At 46.2% G+C, this 26934-nt stretch overlaps 1 protein-coding gene across 4 annotated transcripts in view; it reads right to left on the bottom strand.

Annotated features, from left to right (window-relative positions):
- Window positions 1-26934, bottom strand: part of palmdb (palmdelphin b) — a 114011-nt gene that overhangs the window by 66230 nt on the left and 20847 nt on the right. For 2 of the 4 annotated variants that reach the window (XM_038793924.1, XM_038793926.1), the window contains exons 1-2: window positions 25895-26511; window positions 5117-5162 (exon numbers count right to left, since the gene is read on the bottom strand). In XM_038793924.1, the coding sequence (XP_038649852.1) occupies window positions 5117-5162; window positions 25895-25977 (129 nt within the window). In that variant the 5' untranslated portion in view covers window positions 25978-26511. Of the gene's footprint in view, window positions 1-5116; window positions 5163-23740; window positions 23966-25894; window positions 26512-26934 lie in introns of those variants that run through there. The other 2 variants (XM_038793927.1, XM_038793928.1) reach the window with 2 other exon arrangements.

Genomic DNA, 26934 nt, shown 5'->3' with positions numbered 1-26934 from the left:
GTGCCATGGTTCCCCAGATCGGGACTTTACGGCCGTTTTTACGAACGGTCAGACCAGGTGTGTTTTACGTTCATAAAAACGGCCGTAAAGGCCTTGGAAATCGGCCCATCGGCAAGGAGTGAATCGCTGCTCGCCGTAAAAAAACGGCGAGCAGCGATTCGTGTCGGGGGGGCGGGCGTGGGTGGGGGGAGGGGTAGAATAGCGAGAGGGCGTCGGACCAGCATGTCCGTAAAAAGTTACGCCGCCCGCTATTCTCCGATTTTTCGTAAGTCCGGAGAATTGCGCCCCCGGTGTCTGAGTCCGCAGCTGCCACGCCGAGCTCCCACCGGGTGGAACCATGAGTGAACCACGCCGGCGGGAACTTGGCCAGTTGTCGGCGGTGAATCACCGTGGGGGCCTCTTCCAATGGCCCCTGTTTGGCGCCGCATCGACCCCACGTGCCCAATTGTCAGCGATTCTCCGTTCTCCAGAGAATCGCGGGAGCGACGCCGGACCCAATCGCGGGTCTGACGCAGGTTCTCCGCCCCTGCCCCGAGCGCGATCGCAGTGCGGAGCCTCGGAGAATCCTGGCCATTGTGTGTGCACAGGATACAATCATGAAAACCTGGAATCCAGCAAAGGATGTTGGTGAAGCTGAGACACTAAGGTCATACACCATTAAGACAGAAAGCGGTAAGCAAATGAGAAGGAATAGAATACATATTTGATCTACACCAGAGCTCAAAAAGCAGAAAATATAATCAACCACCCCAGCAACATTACTGGCCAACGAGACAGAGTCAACGGCATTAGCAACAAACAGTACAACATCACCAGCAAGCGACAATACATTACTGTCATGAATCACGACTCCCATTCTACCAGGAGCTACAAGCACAGCATCACCTGTACAGTGTGAGTGGAATGATTGACACACCTACAAAATAGAGGAACAACATCCTATCACTAAAGGGCCTCCGTGAATGATATTTTAGAAAAGAAAACAAGCTATAAAAGATTGTTATCGTGTTCAGTTTATTTATAAAATTAATTATTAATCTTCTTTGTTTACTAAAAAGCTAAATGATTGGAAGTTATATTTATATAGAGGCATTACATATTTTTTTTAAAGAAAGAGGGTTGTTATGCTATACTATTTGAAAGAAATAGGAATTAATTGTTATGAGAATGTACATCCGGGTGCCACATTTTACTTTTGCACTGCAGTCACATAGCAATAAAAATGGGCGGGAATTTACCACTCACCCCACCGTGTGGTTTTCGGCGGTGGAGTAGGCCCGCCAGTGGGATCTACAGACCCCGCCATTGCCAATGGGTTATCTGGTGACAGCACCCCTCATCACCAAGAAACCTGTGCCCCAGCGTAGGAACATAATTTCCCGCTGGCGTGAACAGCTGGTACATCCTGCCCAATGTATCAATCCATCAACCAAATGGCAAGCCAATAGAAATAAATGGGGCTGGATTCTCCACTCCCTGACGCACAATCGCGTTCGGCGGTGGGGTGGAGAATCCTTTTTAATGCCAATATTGGGAGAGGCGCTGGTTTTTGTATTCTCCGTCCCTGAAAAGTGTTGTACTCTCGGAGTATGCCGCGCCGATTATCCACGGCCTCAGGTCATTGCCTGAGGCCCGTCCCGCGATGCTCCGCCCCCGACCAGCTGAGTTCCCAACGGCGTGGATTACGTGTGCTCACACCGTCCGGGAACCTCGCGTGGTGACTCCGGACTCTGTCCGGGGCCACCACAGTCGAGGGGAGGGCTGATCCGTGGGCGGGCTCATTCAGGGCTGGGGCACGAGTGGCCGAAAGGGGGCACTACCTTTGCGGTCCGGGTCCGTGGTTGAGTCCGCCATGGAGCCCTTTGTGGCTGCTGCTGTGCGCATGCGCGGCCATGGGACCGGAAGTGCTCAGGGCCATATCGGCAGCTAGAGCTGCAAGCTCTACGCTGCCTCCCTGTGAGCCCCCAGCACAACGGGGATTCGGTGGGTGTTTTTGCGCCAGTGTTCCTGGCGTAAAAGATCACCGTTTTCACGCTGGCATGGGGGCATAGTATCGAAAATGGAGAATCCAGCCCATGAATTTTATATAAATTTAGAGTACCCAATTAATTTTTTCCACTTAAGGGGCAGTTTAATGTGGCCAATCCATCTACCGTACACATCTTTGCATTGTGGGGGCGAAACACACGCAAACAAGGGGAGTATGTGCAAACTCCACATGGACAGTGACCCAGGGCCGGGATTCGAACCCGGGTCCTCAGCGCCATAGTCCCAGTGCTAACCACTGCGCCACCATGCTGACCTAAATATTATTTCTAACTTACGGGGACCAGAAGATTCTCCGACCTGAAATGTTACTCTTAGTAATTTGTGTACCTGTATCACCAGATCCTGTGATTCCACTATCCTACCTGTAACTCTTGATCCCTTGATTCCATTACGCTACTTTGCCATTTATGAGCTGAATTCTCTGCCCCGCCGTGCCACTTTTCTGACTCGACCTGCTGGCGGGATTCTCCGTTATGCCGGCCGGTCAATGGGGTTTCCCATTGTGGGGCAGCCCCACGCTGCCGAGAAACCCCCAGGCGCCAGCAAAACGGAGAATCCCGCCGGAGGAGAATCCAGCCCATAAATGTAAAAATATTTTCCTGTATTTTGTCACTTTCGTCCTTTGAATTAAATATAGCTATACCGTCCCACACACCCCCATGTCCCCACATGCCCCCTATGTCAACCTATGCCTCTGCATCGAACCCCCATGGCCCCCATACCTCTTTATATCAAGCAATGGCCCCAGATCCATCTCCATTTCCTCTCAGGTATCATGTGCCAAACTATGGCCTTCCACCCACCCCCAATGGCCTCTCATGCACCCATGCCGAGTTATGCTCCCACTCACCATCATGGCCCCTCATGCCCTCCATGTCAAACTGTGGCATTTCCATGGGCATTGAGTCCTTATATACTTTATATAACCAATATGTCCTATCGTGAAAATAGAGTGGGTAAGAAAGCTTTAAAAAAACAGTTGTGCACTCATTGTTTTCCACTACGTTAACAGAAGTGCTTTTACTATAGCCCAATTAAAGTGTCAATCATCCAAACCCTTTAAAGTATTAATAACAGAATCTTCAAGCACTTGACATCTCTTAATGTTGTGTAAATAAACAGTGTGCAATTGACAGAACTGATATGAGAGGCAGAGATATCAATCAAATAATATTTCCCCTGGAATCCAATTGTTTCAGCAGATGAATGGATGTATGAACTTTCAACCAATAGTACATAATGAGATTTGCCATAAGGGGCCATGGACAGCAGGTGGTGGGTATAGTCTGTGTCAATGATGTGGCATGGATAGGGCATGGGGCATGTGTATGTGTTGGGGATGTGGTGGTTGTGAGGGCTAGGCTTTCTGTTTTTATTTGAACCAGCATCAAGTCCCATGACACTGAGGTTGGTCTTTTAAACAGCCCCCCTCAGCACCGACGGCCCCTGTGGCCATCTCTGACATCTTTCACAGCTTTGCTCGTCCAACTCCATCACACCTGCCCCTCAAAATAAAGGTCCCACCTTTCCGGGCACTTTCTCCAGAGTCAGACATGTCGAGCCAGGAATTTCTCCGACTCTCGTTATCCTCTTTGATGGTGAAACTCCAGGCCATTGTATCCAGGCAGAAAAAAGTCAGGTAAATAACGTCTTTCGCAAACAGTATGAAAATGGAATATGCAAATCAGCAAATTTGGAAGAAAGTGTATTATTAAATCTGAGTAGAATGGCATTACCCCCCAAAAAAACATTTGTGGGATTGGCATAAATAAACGGAAAAATTATTTATTTATACAATTCTATAAAAGATCTGTTGCTCAACACTTCTATACTAATGCTATGATGTTTAGTTTTCCTGGCTCAGTGACTACATAATTTTGTGACCTGCCAATTTCTAATTTGGGTTTTTACCCTATGATCTAATCACCTGCCAGTGTATTCCATAGAGACCCAAGCAAGGTTCACATCCATGCAATCTGCAGTATCTCGCACAATTAGGGGTTGGTTTAACACACTGGGCTAAATCGCTGGCTTTTAAAGCACACCAAGGCAGGCCAGCAGCACGGTTCAATTCCCGTACCAGCCTTCCCGAACAGGCGCTGGAATGTGGCGACTAGGGGCTTTTCACAGTAACTTCGTTGAAGCCTACTTGTGACAATAAGTGATTTTCATTTCATTTCATTTTTCAACAGCTGGCTTGTAATGCAAAACAAGGCCAGCAGCGCGGGTTCAATTCCTGTACCGGCCTCCCCGAACAGGCTCGGAATGTGGCGACTAGGGGCTTTTCACAGTAACTTCATTGAAGCCTACTTGTGACAATAAGCTATTATTATTAATTAAAAGTTATTATAACATGCATTCAACAATGCCATTTTCAACATGATAGCAAATGCTCTACCAAATATCATAAACCTATAGGATATTATTAAGATCCACATAAAATGTGTCATCATCCCAAGCTAATTGGAATACTTCCAGTAGCTGACACGCCAGCAGGGTGTGACCAGGAATTCTTTTATAAATCTTGATGTTCGCTGTTTTAATGTTGTATATGTTTGAAACTCTCAAAATAAACGTATCTTCCGAAATGAAATTGTTGTGAAAGTGCCTGCCACACAGAAACCTATGCTATAATTACAATGGTGTGGCTTCATGTTCCATTCTCACCTCGAAAGTAAACAACTTGCCCTCCAGCACAATGGCGTCATGGTACTTGGCACAGGCTCTGGCCTCGTGGAAACTGATACTTGTAAAATCAATGCCTTGACACGTGCCTCTGCTGGACTGTCTTTCAGATTCTCATTTTCAACTTTCAGGGTTACTTATTTAAGACAATAAAAATACAGTTGTGCCAGTATCATGGATGGAAGCAAATTAGGAACAAGCCCATGGGTATAAACTACGGAACGTCTGGACACACTTTGTCTGCCCGGAGCTGTTATCTAAAGTTGAAAGTCGTTGGAGACTTTGACCTGAAAATGCCCTTCACACCCAAACACACACACACACACACAAACAAACAATCGACAGCTCAAGATTACATGGAAGGCTCATTTCGAGGACTTACTGTGATAGCTTGCAGCCTTTCTTTCAGCAGTCGTGTTTCTTCCATCCTGAGGATCAAAACAGAAAGAGGAGAAGTGGCAGGATGAACAGCATTAGGGCAGGAGAGGGAGAGGCGATTGCTGGTGTGTGCTCCAGCTGGGGGGTGCACATTATTCCTGGCGTGTCAGGACATCTCCCAGCAGATGATGGTGCTGGTCTGACTCAGGCAGGCACATGTGATGAAGAGGTGCAGACACACATTGCTGGCACGGCTATCACATTTGAGTGACGGACCATATGTTTTCCTTAGTCCAGAATTTTTCTGGTTGGACTGTTTCAAGAGATGAGATAGCTGACTATCATTGTGAGTGAACGTGACAATACTCTTTCTTTAAACCAGTGATTCGGAATGTCAGTGCTATTTTAACATATAGGACAGACAAGTTGAAGTGGAACCTTAGGAATCACGTTATAGTATGATTAATATTTTAGATTTAAAGGGGACAATTTTCATTTTAGAAGCACAAAGCAGGGGTGGTCGGGTGGGTGAAGAAATAAGAGATTGAAGTATAACTTGTTAACTGGCCATTGTTACTACATGAACCTGAGGTCAATTGAGGCCATGGCTGATTCCAAATTGCATTTTGGAGCAGCTTTGCTGGTTGATGGGGAGGCGGAAAATCAAGCAGCTCCTAAATATGTGAGGACGGCTATCCATTAGCAGGTGGTTAACTGGAATTCTAAAAGTTTGAAAAAATAACTGCAGCAGCTTCCAGTTGCAGCCAGAGGTGTCTTCAAGGGGCTCTGGTTGTGCTGTTATAAGTCAATATCTTGGCCATCTCCTCATTTTTCCTCGCTCGTTCCAATCAAGGATTTTCTTTAATAATCGGAGGCACGATTCTCCCAAAAGGGAACAAAATCCCCTCGCCGGCACGTTTAACCGCGTCTTTCCCGGCACTCGCAGTGCTGAGAAACACATGGCTATTCAACGCGACTGCACATAGCCCCGTTTTGTACAGTGGGGAAGCTCCACTCACCAGAACGCCCCATTGTAGCGAGAGATCGGGACGCCATTTTTAAATGGCATCCGAATATCCGAGGCCCCCTAAATAATTCCCAACCACCCCTCCCCCAGCCTGAACGCAATATGGGAGGGGCCTTGGCCTCCACCATACCCTCACCACCACCCACGCTGGGCAACCCTGGCCCGATCGCGCGCGTGCATAAATGCCAGCTTTGCACCTTGGCAGTGCCAATCTGGCACCCTGACAGTGCCCATGCCAGCTGAAAATGCCACCTGGGCACCTTGGCAGTGCCTCACTCTAAAATGCCGATTTAATAAAAAGTGATCCCTCCCATTGTGGGTGAGATTCACATCGCAACGTCTCGCGAAATCGTGTTGAATCTTGCGAGGCGTTGCGAGCCGGGTAGATCCCGGGCGCGGTGTCTCCCGGCTTTCAACGGCTACTCTGCGGCACGGTGAGTTGCTTTTCCGGTGCAATGTGGCCGTTGGATCGCACTCCAGGTTTCTCTCCCTGCTCTTACTGGAGAACAACTCAACAGGTGTTAGGAAACTAACCCATCCTTGGACAAATGGGGAATCATCAGGTGGGAGCCAAAATGTTGGTGAGTTCTTATGCATGAGGATCAGAGCAAATAAGCCAGATTTTTCCCTCACCAGCGGAAAATCATCCAACAGGGGTGGTTGGAAGAGGGATTCTAGCTAATTATCCTTCCCTGTTCCCGGCTCAGTCTCGTGAGGCTGACTGTCCTGTCCCAGTACAGGCATTGGGTGCGAAATAGTTCAATGGCATAAAGCAAGCAGATAATGGATCATCAGCTTGCTTTACACAGTGCTCGCTCGGACTGTTGATCTACTCTTAGCCTGTTTTGTGGCTCTGGCATTGACCAATTTCCCTTCAATTAAACCTGAAACCTTCCTTGCCCATGTGACTCAGCACAACACAAAGGGGTGAATTTTACCAGCCCTCTGGGGATGATCTGGGAGGTAGGTGGGGGGGTGAGCGGAGTGTAAAATCACAAGTGAAAGTGGGGTGTGGAAGTGCCAGCCATCCCTTGCCACCATGGCATTCTGTCAGCAGCAGGGAAGTTGACCGAAAGCCCTCCCATCCAAAGACCAATTGAACCACTTAAGTGGTGGTCAATTAAGGATATCTTTCTGTCACGATTGGCACCTTACCAGCGGTGGGTGGTCTGTCCACTCTGGAGAGACCATCCAGTGAACCCTGGGGGCCATCCAGCGAGCTCGGTGAAGACTCCTATTTGGACACGCTTTGGCCCGTAAAAGGGTCCCCCTGTAGCAATGGCTGCCCCCACAGCAAAGTTGTTGTCGCACTCATCAACCCTCCCTCCTTCACCAGCGATATATGCCTGACTGGCCCCAATTTAGAGAAGGCAACGTCTTCCCCATGGCATCCTTTTCTCCCAGGTAAAGTTCCAGCAGTGACCATCATATTGGCCTTCCAAGTGGCCGGAAGCTCCTGGTGACTCGAGGCAGTTCTTTAAAGGTAGCCGGACCACAACCAAGTTATTGCTTGACCGCCCCCCCCTCCCCCCCCCAATAAAATGTGACCGAGGATCTTGAAAACGGCTGAGTTGGGGGCGCGCCTGTCTTTGAGGCCTATCATCAGGACCCTCGCTGGGTGAATAAAATTCTGGCCAAAGGTGGTACATTCAGTGACATAAACTTTTGGAGTCAGAAACAACCTTTTTTGTGACATTTATTTTTATAGCTTGGCGTAGAAGGCATTTTTGCACTTACAAAATATAAATAATAATAGAGCAATTACCAAAATTAAAATGGCAGTTTCACAAACTCACAAAATATAAAATCCAGGAAAGCAAATAAATACCAATGTTGTAAGATATTGCGGATGCTGGAAATCTTAAAAAGAAAAATAGAAATGCAGCGAATACTCAGCCAGTCCGGCTGCATCTGTTGAGTGGGAAGCAGAGTTAAGGTTTGGGATCAATGACCTTTCATTAACCGATAATTAAATTGCTCAATTCAGTCGATGTTTTGATCAGTACACCTCAGTATTAAATTTAAACCTCTCTTTTAGTTATTATCTCTGGCTCCATAAATATCCGGTACTGAGACTCGTCAGCTTCACTTGGAAATGCTTAAGCCATTAAATTTGCCCAGAAACTGCATTAATATACTGAGTTACTCTTAATTCTGGCTACTTGTGTCAAGGGCAATTTTCGTCCTCCGAAGTAGAACTGAGGGCAACTTGTCCGCATTGCCCCGGTTTCTGACGGCAGAAAGGCTAAGCTGCTGATGATGCAACAACTTTATTTAAAACTGAATGTGCACGGTCCATCATCGAATGATTCACAGCATTTGAGTCTGTAGCAGAACCAGGAATGTCAGAAATTTCTGATCGTATTACACTGCAGTCCACATTGTGCTCCGGCTCAGGTTTAGCTGGAAGAATTGAGGAATGGCACTGAACTTTAACATCGTGAAACTACAAAACTGTGGAGCAGAATATTTCTCCCTTATTACTCTCACCACCATGGAGAAATATATGTGGTGTTCTTTTGTGTTGTTAAATTTAAGATGGTTGGCATCGTGTTCAGAAAGACCACAAAATTGCTTTAAATTGAACAAAGCTATAAATTTATTAACATTACTAATTTGGATTCAACACTTACTCCTAGATAATACATAGTTGATAATAAACATATAATCTACACTCATCTACTACTAATCGCTACACTATGATCTGCTCTCACTCACACTATCTTTCCTTCAGTCTGTTCTCTAGCCTTCTCCTCAACCTCTCACCTATAAGGCTCAGCATCAATGTCTTATATACTTGTACATCTAGTTAGACATTTAATTAACCGTTGCAGTTCTTACATTTATGATAATGTCACAATATTAAGAGTCAATTTAAAGCAACAACCACTTAGCTACAGCCTCTGCTCTATCTGAATGATCTGTTATTTCCTCCAATCCCTTCCCTCCCATATATCACCAACATTTAACTACATTACATTCTGTACATACACTACATTATCACAGACTGACACCATCACAACCATAATGTCCATGATCTGTTACATTCTCAACCTTTCAAGATCCCCCCCCCCCCCAAACACTTCTGGCCCTTTGTAATTGTAATTGATTGTTGATGTCAGGCAATGCATTCACACTACTTAATTTATCTAACGACCTCTCAGGTCCCAGACTGAACTACATATAGCTCGCTCCACCCCGAGGAAACACCACTAATTTACATGTAGGCTGAAACAGCCAAATTATTGGGGTACAGTTCCCCTCACAGGCTGGAAGTTGGCAGAACAGATCACCTGCCAGGGATGCCAATCAAAAATCATGTGGATTCAATAACGGGTCAAGTTATCTACCCCACCACATCACTGCTGGGGCTGTGAAGACAAAGACCCCATTGTCTTTGGGTTTTCAAGAAAAATAGAGACTGGGTGTTGTCGTGTGTATACCTTAATGATTCAATGTTCTGTCTTCCTGTTTAGATTGGTTGGAGTGAGGGTTGGTGCAGGGGGTTGGGAGATGATTATAACAGATGGGCGGAAAGCTGATGGGATGGGTGAGACCTGAGTGTGAGGACTATTCCTCTTAACAACCAGGCCTAATTTATATCTGAAACAGGCACCCGAACGCATCTTGCAGGCTTCTTTGGTCTGTGAAGATTAGGTGGTTCGAAGACCAATGAGCCATAACTCAGGTTTAGTTCTGGGGATTAGGGGGACCAGAGGCTGGGGAAGGGGCTGGGTGAAGGGTGGTGGCATCAGAAGAGAGTTAGAGGTGGAAAGGGTGAACAGCTCGGAACGGATGTTCATCCTGGACCACATGAAAATGCTAGTTCTCGCCTTAGAGAGTGTCCATTTCCTCACCACCAGGTTTCAATGATGCACACTAGCTTTCGGAGCACTGCTCCTTCCTCAGGTGAATGGACCTGTGGAAGGAGCAGTGCTCCGAAAGCTAGTGATTTGAAACAAATCTGTTGGACTTTAACCTGGTGTTGTAAGACTTCTTACTGCATTATTTTATTTGTCCTAGTCTGCCGTGCGCCTTAGCTACCCAAGTAAACAAATGGAGTTATGGCTATGTGGTATTGATTGAACACTTACTATACTGCTTCCACCGCACTTTATCTGGTTTCTATTGGGTGGAGGGAGTTAGGTTTCCCCCTGCAGTTTGTCTCTTTGTAATGACTGGCTTCTTTTGTCACATATAAACAGCATACTAATGGTCAGAGGAGAACTAAAGCTGTTAAAGATAAAACATGCTGCCATTGTTCATTGAAAATGTTTAATGTGGAGCACCACATAAAGATACAATTGAAGGTGAAGGCTGAGGTGTGCTGGAACTGTGGAGTGTCACATGATCTCAGTTACCATCCTGTTCTCTTGGTAACATGCCACGCGCGAGACAATTATTTGCAGAATTTTTAAACCAAGGCTCCTGCTGGCGCGAACAAATGCCACTTTTCTGCGCTTCTTCAAGTGGTTAGAAAGAGGGAGAGAAACATTCGCCATTGGCTAGAGCAACACCCCGTGGGGCGTCATGTGGCTCATGACATCTGGGAGCATGCGTTGCCACTGACTGTGACTGGGAATAAGTTAACATCTGTGGCACAGAAATGTTGAACTTCTACCACTTTGGGGCTTTCACACAGCGAAATGATATGCACATTTCAAACCCTCAGCATGTCACTGGACGTCATGAGCTTCGGAAACATTTTTTAGTCTTAAGACCAATGGTATCCTTCGTGCATGTTTTCACATGCTGCTGATGTGTATCTATTGTGCATCAAGAGATGAAGAGATTATAATGTCATGGGAGTGTCCCTTTAAGACATGTTTTGTTTTATCAAATGGCTTCAGTGATGTCAGAGTGTGGGTGGAGCTGGGATGTGGCTCTGAGTTTTACTTTCATTTTTGAACTGGGAGCTGTTGTGTGCGTTTTTCTGCTTTCGTTTCACATTTGGATGCGGGATTCAGAGAGAGAAGTCTTGTCTCGTCTCTCTCTCTCTCTGTATGTTAAAAGGTGTTTCCAAATCACTTGATAACTTGAAAAGAAATAACTGCTTTTTGGAAGGAATTCAAACCTGCTGTTTTGAAACGAAAATAATAGCAACTATACAAGGTTTTTAGTGCTATCTGCGGGGCACACCTTTGAAAGGGGGTACTGGTTTTTGGGATGTTGTTTTTAAATTGAAGCAGCTTATGGGAATTCATTAAGGGTTACATATAGAGTACTGTAGCTGTGTGGGGTATTTGTGTTTGTAGTTGATAAAAACGCTTACTGTGTGTTTATAACAATGTTAACTGAATTTGTAGAATAAACTTTGTTTTTGATTAAAGGTGCATAAGGACTCTGTTGAACAACACCTGAAAGGTAGGCCCCTGTGCTCCTCATAACCAAAATCTATTAACAGTTGTAGGTCAGGTGAACTCTATGATATACTTTGGAGTCTTCTAAACCCTGGCCCATAACAATAACATGAAGTGTGGAGTGTTCTTGCGGATGGTTTATTGTGGCATCTATTGATCTGAATATTAATCTAGGGTAAGCTGTGAGGATGTGTATGGTATATACATTTTTTAAATGTTCTTTCCTCAGATGTGTGTGTCGCTGGCTGGGTGCAATTTCCCGTGAGACATACCTTAGGTTGGTGACGACCATTCCGGATTTTTCTGAGAAGAGTTGTTGAGTTGGTTGATGGGGGAAATACAGAGTTTTGGGCAAACCATGCTCAGGAATAAGCCACAATCAAAGCATAGACAATATGAAGATGAAAATATGCTGTCACCTGAGATTCAGCTCCTTACTATTTCCTCGGAGGCTTTAACTCATTTATTTAAAGCTGATTAGCACCCATGGTAAGATAGCAGAAACTAAAATTTTAGATGAATGTTTAAATGACTAAATTTCAAATTGGAGGCAATTGTTTTTATGTCAAAAAGTTACATTACGTGAACAATATTTCCATGCATGAGAGCCATAAGCAACCAAGCATATTTACTATACACTATTTCCCAGCTGAATTTGATATTGTCTGATTTGAAATGATGGTTGACAAAAGATTGATGTGATAGCTAAAGACCAGAGTAAAGAAAATACTTGGGTTGTGTTCCAGTTTTTGTACACTGCTGAAATTTATGATGAAAAATGTAAGAACATAAGGAACAGCTTACTGAACCTGCTTCATCATTCAATAAGTTCATGGCTGATCTTCTAGGTCAACTCCACTTAGATACCTCATAGCGCCGAGGACCCGACACACACATCGAACCAGGCCCCGGGTGACTGTCCATGAGAAATTTGCACATTCTCCCCATGTCTGCGTGGGTCTAACCCCACAACACAAATATGTGCAAAGTAGGTGAATTGGCCACACTAAAAAGCCCCTTAATTGGAAAAAAAAGAATTGGGTACTCTTAATTTTTTTTTTTTTGAAACTCCAATCTGGCCTCATAACCCTTGCTCTCCTTGGCACCCCAAAATCTAATGATCTCATTTTTAATGTACTCATCAACTGGGCACCCAGAGACCTAGAGAATTCAAAAGATTCACAAGTCTCTGAATGAAGAAATGTCTCCTCAACTCAGTCCAAAATGGCTGACTTCCTATCCTGAGAATTTGCCCCTTATTTCTAGACTAGCCTGGTGAAATAGCCTTTCAGCATTTACCCTGACAAGCCCTCCAAGATTTTACATACAGTTCAATGACATAGAAATATAGAAAATAGGAGCAGGAGGAGGCCATTTGGCTATTCGAGCCAGCCCGGCCATCCTTTATGATCGTGGCTCAATAGCCTGTTCCAACTCAATAGCCTGTTCCTACTTTCCCCCCATATCCTTTGGCCCCAAGAGTTAACTTCTTCTTGAAATCATACAGGGGTCGATTCTCTGGGAGGTACTCAGGAGAATAGCCCCAAAACGGGTTTCGCACCAGGCATCAGACAGTTTGCCATTCTCCTTACCCGCTCCAGCTGCCATTTGCATTCAGTTTAATCTTAATAAACAAGATTAAAGCAGTATTCAGTGGCCTCCCGGGAGTCACCCGATCCCCCCATCTCCCGAATGGGAACTGCACTGGGTGGGATTTGGTGCAGGTCCTGACAAGCATGGACCTGGCGCATTGGACCCCGAGGGGCGGGGGGGGTCAAGGAGGTATGTTTAATGCCCAATTGCCCCTCTGCCACCACAGCCAGGCTGTAGAGGGCGGGTCCTCCAAACCTCCTTTGGGTTGAGTGGGCGCGGGTTGTGGGTAAGGGACTGATCTCGGAACTCTCTCCCGTCATGGGGGCCTCATGGCTGGATGCCTGTCCTAGACCTGGGAAACCTGAAGCTCACTCTTGACATATTGATTTCAGGCAGCTCTCTGATCAAAGTTATCATTAGAACATAGAACATAGAACAGTACAGCACAGAACAGGCCCTTCGGCCCTCGATGTTGTGCCGAACAATGATCACCCCACTTAAACCCATGTAACCCGTATACCCATAACCCAACAATCCCCCCATTAACCTTACACTACGGGAAATTTAGCATGGCCAATCCACCTAACCCGCACATCTTTGGACTGTGGGAGGAAACCGGAGCACCCGGAGGAAACCCACGCGCACACGGGGAGGACGTGCAGACTCCACATAGACAGTGACCCAGCCGGGAATCGAACGTGGGACCCTGGAGCTGTGAAGCATTGATGCTAACCACCATGCTACCGTGAGGCCCCAATATACCGTGAGGCCCCAATCTTGCCTGTATACTGTGAAAACTTTGACGAGGCCTGGTCACTTTAATGTCCTTGACTCCTGAACACCTTTAAGGCTTACGAATCACAACAGCACTCCATTCCGCAGAAAGAATTCCTCTTTCTGTCTCTCTCGGAAACTGCAGATGAGAAGACCCTTTGAACTGACAGGAGGAGTCAGAGATTCCCTTCAGGAGCCTGTATAAGCAGCAGGTGCAGCCTGGCAACCATGAACTGCTCTGCTTGATAGTAGCAGAGCAGATCAAACAGTCCTTGTTGGTACAAGCCAGGAAGCCTTAAGTACTTCCCTTTCTCCACAGCTGCTGACTCAGCCCCATACGTTAAATGCTGAATTTTTTTCACATCTCCTAATTGGTTGGTTCTCAGTGCTAATTGTGCAGTGAGAGGATTTTTAAAAGTTCAGGAGGAGCAAGGCCTACTCTCCAAAATTAACCCCATGTTGTATTCTCCGGTCGTTTTATGCGCAATCTGCGAGTGTTTCGGGCGGAGCCGGAGTTAGCCCCTCACTGGTACCGGAATCGGTGAGGGTTTCGCCCTGAATTGCCGGTCGTGAAACACCACAGGGCCCCACGCCGGCATCGACACTTAACCGCAGAAACGGCAAATCCAGCGCTGGGTCTTTTTCCAAATGGCAGGCAGTGACTTGTGGAGTGGATGGATCGGTGCTGGGACCCCAGTTATTCACTATGTGCCCAATCGAATGGTCTTGTCGCGCCCGACTCAGTGATGTGATGAGGTCGTTAATTTTGGGAGATTTACGATTCTCAGGACTCCTCACAATGGGAGGGAGGCTGTAGTGGGGGTCAAGAGGGCAGCACGGTAGCATTGTGGTTAGCACAATTGCTTCACAGCTCCAGGGTCCCAGGTTCGATTCTGGCTTGGGTCACTGTCTGTGCGGAGTCTGCGCATCCTCCCCGTGTGTGCGTGGGTTTCCTCCGGGTGCTCCGGTTTCCTCCCACAGTCCAAAAATGTGCAGTTTGGGTGGATTGGACATGATAAATTGCCCTTAGTGTCCAAAATTGCCCTTAGTGTTGGGTGGGGTTACTGGGTTATGGGGATAGGGTGGAGGTGTTGACCTTGGGTAGGGTGCTCTTTCCAGGAGCTTGTGCAGTCTCGATGGGCCGAATGGCCTCCTTCTGCACTGTAAATTCTATGATAAGAGATCGGGTGGCATTTAAAAATGGTGCCCGAAATAAAGCAAAATGTAGCCTCAGTGGAGCCTTCTGCGCCAAGGCCCCAAAAATAGCGAGGTCGTTCTTGGTACTGTAAACCCCGCTATTCGCATCTCATAGAAACCTCTAAAATACTTACAGGACTAGACAGTGTAGATGCAAGAAGGCTGTTCCCGATGGTGGGGGCATCCAAAATCAGGGATCACAGTCTGAGGATACGAGGTAGACCATTTAAGACAGAGATGAGGAGAAATTTTTTCACCCAGCCTGTGGAATTTGCTACCACAGAAAGTAGTTGAGGCCAAAACATTGTGGCCAGGGTTCTCTGGTCCGCCAGCTGCATTTCCCGGGGTGGTTCGTCCCTGCCGGCAGCCGGATTCTCCATTCCCCCAGCTGGCCAATGGGGTTTCCCATTGTGGCCACCCCACTGAAGCCCAGGCGCATGAGGTGTGTGGGTGGGTGGATGCAGAAGATGCTTTAAAAATGAAATTAAATGAAAATCGCTTTTTGTCACAAGTAGGCTTCAAATGAAATTACTGTGAAAAGCCCCTAGTCACCACATTCCGGCACCTGTTCGGGAAGGCTGGGACGGGAATTGAACCGTGCTGCTGGCCTGCCTTGGTCTGCTTTAAAAGCCAGCCATTTAGCCCTGTGCTATACCAGCCCCTAAATGAGGAGAAATTTCTCCTCATCTCTATAGTTGTAAACTTGAAAAGCTAGAACAGGATACAAAGCTAGGCAAGGGTGAGATGTTATGGGGGTTTGAACACAGGGAACAAAAACTTCAGATTGGTGGAGTGTGGGCCAGGAGTAAATATAAATCAGTGTTTGCGAGGGGGGGATTAAAATGGCAGTAACAACTGGTGTGCTTTGCCCACCCACTGCCTACTATGCGCCACATGTTAAAATTAGACTTCAATCAACATTAACACTGATTAGAAATTGATTCAATAGTAATGTGAATGAAACATTAATTGTTCATCCATTAAATTTTGAAACAATTCTATGGTTTGATTATACTGACGTGTGCATTTTTCCAAATAGATTAAAGTCTAGCCAAGCAAAAACACAAAACAATCCAAAAAGATCAAAAGTAAGGAATAGGCGCGAAAAAGTTAAAGATCACTAAGTTATAATGAAGACTGCTTCATCATATTCTGCAGTTGCTGTACTCACAGATACAAAAATAAGCGTGCCTGCAAAATAAAATTTATCACAGCATTAAAGTTAATGGATTCTGAATTGATTTAAAATAGAAAGTATTTTCTGAATAACTGAATAATTAAAAAAGCAAAAAATACTGCGGATGCTGGAAACCTGAAATATAACCAGAAAATGTCGGAAGCATAAGTGGGAAGAGTATAATTGTGCAAAGACAGGTGGCAGGTCAGAAGATTGGACAGAATCTAAAAAAACAGCAAAGAATGCCTTAAAGATTAATAAGGAGGGGACGTTATAGTATGAAGGAAAATAGCTGGAGATATCAAAACAGATAGTATGAGTTTCTATCGATATTTTAAAAATATAAGTTAAGAAAGTGGCTGGTCGATCTACCTTGCATATCTTTGGGTTGTGGGGGTGAGACCCATGCAGACATGGGGTGAAATGTGCAAACTCCACACGGACAGTGACCCAGGGCCGGGATCAAACATGCGTCCTTGGCGTTGTGAGGCAGCGGTGCTAACCACTGTGATACAAATACCTGTTCAATTCATCTGCCATTTGCACATTTTGCATTATTAATTCCCCATTCACAGAACGGTGGTGCAGTGGTTAGCACTGTTGCCTCATGGCGCCAAGGTGCCAGGTTCGATCCCGGCTCTGGGTCACCGTCCATGTGGAGTTTACACATTCTCCCCGTTCTTGCGTGGGTTTCACCCCCACAACCCAAAGATGTGCAGGGTAGGTGAATTGGTCTCGCTAAATTGCCCCTTAATTGGAAAAAATGAATCGGGTACTCGAAATTTATGAAAATAATTTGAGAATACCCGGAATAATTGGACATATTTGTCCAGTAATTAGGACTACTGCCCCATTGTGCAAACACAAAAAATAAACCTTCATGCAGGTGTGCAAAAGATTCCCAGACAGTGAGCATATTGTGTAAGGCAACTTGAACCCGACCTCTTCATGCTGTAGACAAAAGGCTGTGGCTGCTGAGCGACCCACTGCAAACCTGGCTCCTGATTCTTGGCAGAAACCCTCTCACTGAAGACCAAGTGCATGAATGCCACAGCACCACCATATCATTGAACAGACATGGTGGCACATTGGTTAACACTGCTGCCTCACAGCTCCAGGGACCTGGGTTTAATTCCGGCCTCAGGTGACTGTCTGGAGTTTGCACTTTCTCCCCGTGTCCTCCTGGTGCTCCAGTTTCCTCCCACAGTCCAAAGAAGTGCAGGTTCGGTGGATTGGCCATGCTAAATTGCCCTCAGTGTCAAAAAGGTTAGGGTAGATTACTGGGTTACAGGGATGGGGAGGTGGAGGCATGGTTTTAGTAGGGTGCTCTTTCCAGGGGCCGCTGCAGACTCAATGGGCCGAATGGCTTCCTTCTGCACTGTAAAGTCTATGATTCTATGAACAGACCATCAGCCTGTCGCAGATGCAATTCAGGTACCTGGACACATAAGGAGCTGCTCATCAGCATGAATCAGTTGGGACCTCCAGGACCTACTGTGGTTTATCTGCACTACAGCGAAACATGGACCTGCAGGAGGGCTGAAGAGAAGCGTTCAGATCCTCCTTGGATGATTCAGACAGGGGAGAGGATGATTTGGACAATTCAGTCCTAGCTGCTCACTTGCTGCCTGTGATGTCCTTATTAATCCAAGGTCCATTTAATTTGCAGCAATGCAACCATGTTATCAGAAAAAGCAGCAGCCACCCTCCTCCCTCTTCTCTGCACCGCCTACCCACTGCTCCCTGATGTCACTGATAGAAAGCAGCCCTATCCTTGATCATCACACTACTGGTCATTAAATCACACCTTCACATTCATCAGAAATGTTTGAATGCCACTTAATTCACGCTCAAAATGGGAAAGTAATGGAAAAGAACATTTATGAATTGGCACGATTCAACTAATTGGGAACAAAGTGCCCACTGAGCATGTTTAGCCAAGAAAACATGACTCTACAACACAACTTGCATTGTATGAGGAGCCTCAGTGAAGAACACATGGCTAAGGCCTCACATAGCTTTGTTTTACGCACTGAGGAGCAGCGCTCGCCGGAACTCTCCAGGGTATCGAGAGATCGGGAGGCCATTTCTAAATGGGGTCCTGATCTCCGAGGCCCCGGAAGCTACCTCCCCCCCTCCCAGCCCCAACGCATTATGGGAGGGTCCCTGGTGCTCACCCCGCAACCCCTGAACACCCATGCAGGGCACACCCGGCAGCACGGTAGCACAGTGGTTAGCACAGTTGTTTCACTGCTCCAGGGTCCCAGGTTCGATTCCCGGCTTGGGTCACTGTGTGCGCAGAGTTTGCACGTCCTCCCCGTATTTGCATGGGTTTCCTCCGGGTGCTCCAGTTTCCTCCCACAGTCCAAAGATGTGCAGGTTAGGTGGATTGGCTATGCTAAATTGCCCTTAGTAACCAAAAAAGTTAGATGGGCTTATAGGGATAGGGTGGAGGTGGCGGGATCGGGTGGAGGTGTGGGCGTAAGTCGGGTGCTTTTTCCAAGGGCTTGTGCAGACTCAATGGGCCAAATGGCCTCCTTCTTCACTGCAAATTCTATGATTCTATGATCACACGAATTCAAAAATACCAGTTTGGCACTTTGGTAGGACCAACCTGACACCCTGTCATTGCCCCTTCCAGATGGCAGTGCCACCGGTGCACCTTGGCAGTGCCAGGGCACCACTCTTCCCGAAGGGCATGCAGCTGGAGGCCCATCGAGTTTGCACCGACCCTCTGAAAGAGCACCTTACCTTGGCCCACTGCTCCACCCTCAGCCTGTAACCGCAGTTAAACTGCACACCTGTGGACACTAAGGGGTAATTTAGCATGGTCAATCCACCGAACCTGCACATCTTTGGGCTGTGGGAGGAAACCGGAGCACCCGGAGGAAACTCACGCAGACACGGAGAACTCATCACAATTCAATCACATGCACAATACAACAGTGACAAAACGTCAAAAGTATTCCATTGGCCATAAATTGCTTTTAAACCTCCAGAAATCATAAAAGGCACCATTTAATGCAAGTCTTTCAAAAATATTTTCCCGATAATTCAGTGTGTGCAGCATATGGCCATAACATTCCAGTGACCAGTGCCAGCAGTATTATTCTGGAAAATCCTACGATGAACATCCTACGAGGTGGAAGTTGCACCAAAATAGCCTGGGCAGGCTCCGTAGAGCAATGGGTGATTGAAAAATCCAATCATACTCTGGAGTAATTCACCAGACAGGATTTCTATTTGAGTTCTTGAAAGGGTACAGGCTTGAAATGTTAATTATGGGCTGGGTTTTACAGGATGATGTGTTTTCTACCACTCATTACCCACCCACCCCTGGTACGACCTGACCCCTGGCTAAAAGGTTGGTGGCAAGCTTGCCCAAGAATGGCCTCCTCAAAGTCTAACCATCTGATTGGCGGGTAGCTGGTCCCACTGTCGGGGCTACAGTCATTTTGCAATGTTGCTCGTTGCAGGAGCCAGACATCAACACCAAGCAGCAAGAGTTTTACCAGGGTCATGCTGGCAGGCTCCGATGAGAGGGGTGAGGGGGATAGGGGGCTGGGCATGAGAGGTCATTGATGGGGGATTAAAAGGGGAATTGTGATCTTAGGGGTGGGGTTTGTCACTAACGGGCACATGGGATGTGCATAAGAGGTCACCACCCCCTTGCCTGACATCAGATGTACAGTAATACTGCATAGTATGGGCCTCTTACTGCCGCAGATAAAATGTGACGAGGTGGGATGAGGCCCATAAGTGGCCATTAATGGGAAGGTGGTGGGAAGGCCAGGCGTTGGATTTTTCAAGACCTTCAAACCAAGCAGCAGAGGAGTGTAAAATCAAGGCCTTTATTTCTCCTTTCACACTTAAGCTCCCAGTATTTCCAGAATGTTCTGTTTTTGTTTCAGAGTTTCTATTTGTGTGGCATTGGTTAAATGCAGAAGGATTCATGAGTCAGAATTCAATGTTTTATCACCATAGTTGTACTCCAGTGCTCAGAAGACTGTGATGATTGAATAGGAAAGGCCACTCCTGAACACTATTTAAAGTTTATGACTGTAGGACAAAGAGAACTAGGTACAATTAGGAAATGCATGCACTGAGATCAGGAAGAATTTCTTCAGACAAAGAATGATTAAAACCTGGAATGATCTCCAACTAGAGGGAGCAAAGGAAAAATCCCTGGAGGCACACTAAAGGCATCAGATGTGGTGATGGAAAAGGAGGTGAAATTGTAGGTTTCTATGACAGGTTGAACTGGAGAGACCAGTCACATCTATATGTTCGTAAACCTCAACAGCCATGTAGATTTTATGATTGGACTTCTGATCGGGTGGTGTCAAGTAACAAATCTGCTCGATTGTACATTGTCGACACTACCAGATTTAGCAGGATCAGCTCAATTTAGAAAATGGAGGCAAACCCTGCCTCATTTTCAACCTGTTACTGGGAGATAGCCAAGGAAGAGGTAGGTGATGGATGGAAGAGATGGTGGTCCAGGCAGGTGGTTGAGAGGAAGAAAATAGGAAATTGTTTGCAAGCATTCATTATGGAAGTGCTCACAAGAACTGATGAGTAAAATTAAAATCATTTGGTTATTTAAAAGGCATGAAATAGCTTGTAGCCATTACAAAATCAGCTTAATAAGACAGCATTGCAGTGTACCTCAAAGCACAAGAGGTTAAAGTTGACCACATTTGGCAATGATAGCCCAATGGTTCACCCTACCAATAGATGGCACAATTCTGTCACTACCACCCGGTGATCTGGAGCATCTTCAGGCTGAGGTCTTCTGATAAAACCAGGCAAGCATGGATCTCCCATAACAATGGGAGTGAGGATACGCCCAGGCAAGGGACAATCTGCCTCTTATGTATTAACCGGGGTACTACAGAGTCAGAGATCTGTGTAATTTACACCCATATGATCGGTTAATTTACGCTATTTACACCTAACTGATTTAAAATCTCGGAAGAAAAGTCAAACAGACTCGAAACATTAACTATGTCTTCTCTCCTTCCGGCTGGACCTTCTGGACTTTTCCATCAATTTCTGTTTTCCCTTCGGATTCCAGCATCCGCATTATTTGGTTTTTAATTTAAAATTTACCCTAGCGAATACCAATAAGTTAACTTACAGTCTGGAGGAATGACAGTGAGTCATCTTTCATTAGGACTCACTGGACAGGGCGCAGGCTAATATTTACCTTTTGTTGCCCAGGGCACCAGGATCAAGTGTAACCACCAAGCTGCTGGGCTAATGGAATTCAGCTCTTAGGCTAGACACTGAACTATGCACTGTGGAATAGCATTGCACTTGACAATGTCTTCATCCACTTCCCTCAAGTCTTGGTCATGTTAATTTCATAGTTCAAAATTCTGAAATGGTGATTCTAACTGCTCAACTGGCAGGAACAGATCTGGGGAGCAGTAAAAATGGAGCAGCTCCAATTTCCACTCCATTCTGACCAATTTATGACATGAATGTCGCAATGGTTTTGGAAGAAGCTGTGCCTGATTAACAAAGACACGGTGGGGGGGGGGGGGGGGGGGGGGGTGGATCCCATCATGACCGCAGTGGGGTTGAAATTGGCTTTTGAGCAGAGCACACATCATGGCCACCTGCCAGCTGAACCTGTGATAGTGAGGTCCAAGGCTCTTCCCCATCGCTGAACACAAGACTGCTGTTACATGAACTGCTCCTCCCTCGCTCCAGCTCATGGCCCACTGACCAGTTGCTGCTTTCCTGTGGAAAACATGAGCAGCTGACCAGCAGCATTCAAATGAGGCCTGCTGGTTAAAATCTGTTGGATCTGCGACTTGCCCTCGCCTTACTAAATGGTTTTCACAGAATCAGAGAATGGTTATGGCGCAGAAGGGGGCCATTCGGCCCATCGTGTCTGCACCAGTTCTCCAGATGAGCATCATGACTCAGTGCCAACCCCTGCCTTTCCCTGTACCCCTGCACCTTGTTTCTATTTGAGTAATCATCTAGTGCCCTCTTGAATGTCTTTATTGATTCTGCCTCCATCACACTTCCAGGCAGCGCATTCCAGACCCAAACCACTTGCTGTGGGACATAGTGTTTTGTCACATCGCATTTGCTTCTTTTGCCCTCTCATTCTTGGCCCGTTTATGAATGGGAACATTTTCCCCTATCTACTCTGTCCAGCTCCCTCATGCTTTTGCACATCTTCATCAAATCTCCTCTTAGCCTTCTTCTCTCCAAGGACAACAGTCCCAATTTCTCCAATCTATCTATCCAGCAGAGGGGTGAGTGGTGATGTCTTCAATAAGGAATATTCGCTGCCGCGTAAATCCACCTTTGCACCTTGGGTGATGTGAAGATCTGACGAAGCGTAAATTGGTGGAGGATGAAGGAGCCATGACTGCTGCCAGAAAAACGAGCACAAAAATGTAGGAAACTCTTGTTGCGGTTGCTTAATGTTGAGGGAGTGGAACCCATTCCTGCTGATGAATCTGATTGGCTCGTCACTCAGTGGCTTAATGGCCACAAGGGTTCAGTCATTGTTGGAGTGTTTCTGGGGAAGTCCAGCAATGAAGGAGAAACTCAGTGCCCTCTTTGCTTGCCAAGTCTGTCATGAAATGACTGTACTGGATTTGTTTTTTGTCATGTGTACCGAGGTACAGTGAGAAGTATTTTTCTGCGAGCAGCTCAACAGATCATTAAGTACATGGAAAGAAAAGGTACATGTACAACACCTCCTCCCCCCCTTCTCTCCTCTGAACCCCTGATCGCCCCCGCCTTGTAATCCCCCCAGGTCTTTCCTACCCTCCCTGCCCTGGGACCGCTTACACTTTCCTCGGTCTCCAGTTCCCGGGACTTAGTCTCAGGCAGCTCCACGCAGTTTCTCTTCTGGCCACTGCAGCACTGTTGCCGGAGGGGCTGGTGAGGGTCTGGAGATTGGCTGGCAGACCTCCAAGGCACAACTTTCTTCTGAGTGAGGGGAGGAAGTTACCAATCATACTCATTAGAGTGTAAAATGGTAGGGGGAAGACGGAGTTGGCTGGTACCCCACTAACTCTTCGGATGGCGATTGCCCATCTTTAAAATTCGGGCCATAATATTTTTATAAAATGCTTATGAGGACAAATTTCTTGAAGAACCTTACTCACATTCCAACATAGTCAAAATATTGTACTTCATTTATACAAATGTCGTGTCTTATATTTGCTTCATTGCACTGAAAACAATGTAAGCCTTGGACATCTGGTTTAAAACAAGACACTGTACTGGAGGTACTTAATGCCGAGTTAGTGACAAGATTATGTATAATTAAAAGATTACTACAAGATGAAAATAACACTGTCTATGTCTTTCCTTTGACTCGTTTGAATGCAAATAAACCTATAGGTACAAACCCAGAGAAATTTGATGTTATTTCTAAAATGCCGAAACAATAAATTCCTAATAAAGCAGCACTAAAGGAGGTGATACCTCCAAGTTAATATTAAACAAAACATGCTTCATTCTTACCCAGCTCTGCTGTTGTGTAGATCAGCCCACAGAGCAATGTTTCTTAAGAGATGAAGAAAATTCTTTGTACATAGAAAATCTCTCCCTCCTGTGTGGCTTCATATCGTGATTACAATAAGACCTCTGGACAAATCAAGAGCTGAGACGAGGCCACAGGCTTGTTGCTGGAATTCACGAGCGCCAATGAATGATCTGTCGTCTCATGTACAAATATTCCCCCTCCCCCCCCCGCACCACCCCCACCATCCCCAACACCTCTCTCAAACAACTTCAGCCAGTTCCATGCCATTCCTGACTGCATTAATCAGTGCCTACATCCATCCTAGTGTTTTATGCGGAATGTGCAAACTTGCTTTGCTTCTCTTTGGCCCGTCAGCTGTCTTCCACTGCACGACACGCACTGGCAGTCAGAGGCAATTAGCAAATTATTTTTCTCCTAAATTAGCTTCCTATGCTTTGGCGTCATGTCAATCAGTTTGTCCTTTCAAGCTGCCTCTATATAAACAAGCAACAGCTGATAGAACGGCAACATAACTACATTATTCTCTCCCCCATTAAAAACCTGCCACTGCCTACTCATCAGTCACTTTGACCTGCTACAACTTATTGGTTACCTTGTCCCCATAAGCTCGTGAATAAAAATGACACCTAAACTATACAAATTCTAGAAATCTGAACATTGGAACTATCCATTCGGCCTACCAGAGTCTAAAAGAGAAAAATAGAATCCCTTTGCCAATTTTGACAACAGGCTCCCAATTACCATTATCATTTCTTTCTCTCTAAAATGATCATTAATCTGCTTAATATTTCAAGGAACTTATAGTTTGAACTGTGCTCACAGGTCACAATGAAGTTCTTTCCTCTAAAATCACTTATGCATTTATATAACAACTTTAAGATAGTGTGGAAATTGATTTTTAAACACTTTTTGGGGGACTATTATGTTATTCTGTAAAAAAGGTTGTGTGTCTGTGTGCATGGGGGTAAATGATTTAATTATGCTGGGAAAATGTTAGTGGAGGCCATGCTCAGGATTCTCTCAGTCCACGCCGGGTCGGGGAATTGCCGGGCCGGGCGTGAATCGTGCGGCGCTGCCCCGACGCCGGTCCACTGATTCTCCGGCATTGCGACGGTCGGGGGCCGCTCTATGCTGTCCCCCCGGCAATTCTCCTCCCAGGATGGGCCGAGTTGCCCCAAAAATATCCAAGATCCACCGGCGCGTCCATGTGTCGGCTTACCCGGCGGGACCTTGGCTTGCATCCTTTTGGGGGCGGCATGGTGGGGGGGAGGAAGGGTCTGACCCCGGGGGGTGGCCTCCACTGCGGCCTGGCCCACGATCGGTGCCTACCGATCGGCGTGCTGGCCTCTTAGGCTGGGGGGTCACTTTTGCTCCGCCCAGCCCCTGTAGCCCTGCGCCATGTGAAATGAAAATCGCTTATTGTCACGAGTAGGCTTCAATGAAGTTACTGTGAAAATCCCCTAGTCGCCACATTCCGGCGCCTGTCCGGGGAGGCTGGTACAGGAATCGAACCGTGCTGCTGGCCTGCTTGGTCTGCTTTAAAAGCCAGCGATTTAGCCCAGTGTGCTAAACCAGCCCCTGTTGTGCCGGCGTGGAGAAGGAAGCGACCGTGCATGCGTGCAGTCATGCTGGTCGCAGTGCGCATGCGCAAATCCGCAGCTCCGATTTGACGGCGGTATTGGCAGCTGGGGCGGCGTGGGTCACTCCAGTGCTGTGCTGGCCTCCTGTAGGTCTCAGGATCGCTGCTCCTGGGGGCCTGTTGAAGCCAGTGTAAAATGCGATGGCGTTTACGACAGCGTCAATACTTAGCCTCAGAATCAGAGGATCCCATCCCATTCGTCTGGATGAGTTGAGGTTAAAGGAGTAAAGGTACGAGATACATGCATTTGTTGTGAAACTTTCCTGGTCAAGTGATTTATAAATAAGTAGTCCAGTCAAGCCAGAAATGATTTGGGCTGCGAAAAGCATTCTTGTGTCTGAATGTTTCTTGGATTTACACCACTGAGTTGAAGTCATTTTGAGAGGTCATTTTGAGAGGCCTTTATTAAGGCAGAAGTTGTTTTACCGTGGTAATATTACTGGATTTTTATAGTTAAACATCTATAAGGGGTTATTGCCTGGGAGGTACTTACTTGTGGGTCTGACAAAGTAATTTTAACTGTGTAACTATAACGTTGTGTGCTGAAGTTTTCTTTTTGTCTTGTTCATAACCCATTCAATTGTAATTTTTAAAATCCCGGCAGTCTGATTCAACTTCTTTCTGCTGAGATCCGGTACTTTTCTTCTCGACTTCAGAATACAAAAAGAAGTGACTGGCCCCTGAGCCAGGTTTTCCTCTGAGATTTGGTTTGTTCACCAAGTAACATCTGCTGTGGCCGTAACAGGAGGATAGCGTACTGAGACACTTCACAGGAGAGTAAGCAGACACATTCTGACACAGATCCTCATTTGAAGATAACAGGACATCTGAGCAAAAGCTTGATTAAAGAAGCAGGTTTTAAGAGGTACCCTAAAGGCAGAGAGGAGGACAGGGAAGTTTCGGGAAGGAATTCCAGAGTTTTCACACGTGGTTTCTCATTTGCTTCGCAGCCCCCGCTCATTCAGCTTTCTATAGTGCACCATGCAAACAGCGATTTCGTCATTTGACTTTGGAGTAAAATGGTATGCCTTGCACCATTGTGTCTGGAATGGCTGCCGATTAAACCTGTTGGCACAGGTGGGTGCAACAATGGCTCTGCTGCCAGCTTCAGGTGCATCCTCCATTTTAAGAAATAGGCTAAACATAAACAGAATTATAAAGCAGCAGAGCGAGCAGTCAGCTAATTGGATTATTCCACTCATTTAGTCTGACAGCTTCTAAAACCACACAAGGAAGGGGTGGCAGCAAATAGGTTCTTCCATTTGAACAAACTCATTAAAGAAGTGAGGTATTTCTCACTAATGCACAGTCTGTTACAAAACAATTGAGGTGTTCAAAATTTACCACAAACCAAAACAAGTCAAACGCACACGTTTATTGATGTCGTCTGCACACCTGAATGTGCTCTCTACTTCGATCACACCATCACATATTTTTGTAGATTAGATTCATTCAGGCATTAACTAACGCCGAAGAGTTGAATAATGTAAAAGAACTAATTGTTGGAGGCGACAGCAACATTCTTAGAGAAAT

This window comes from Scyliorhinus canicula, chromosome 4, assembly GCF_902713615.1.
Source record: "Scyliorhinus canicula chromosome 4, sScyCan1.1, whole genome shotgun sequence".
In the NCBI taxonomy this organism is placed as follows: Eukaryota; Metazoa; Chordata; class Chondrichthyes; order Carcharhiniformes; family Scyliorhinidae; genus Scyliorhinus; species Scyliorhinus canicula.
This window is presented reverse-complemented; position numbering and strand designations above follow the sequence as displayed.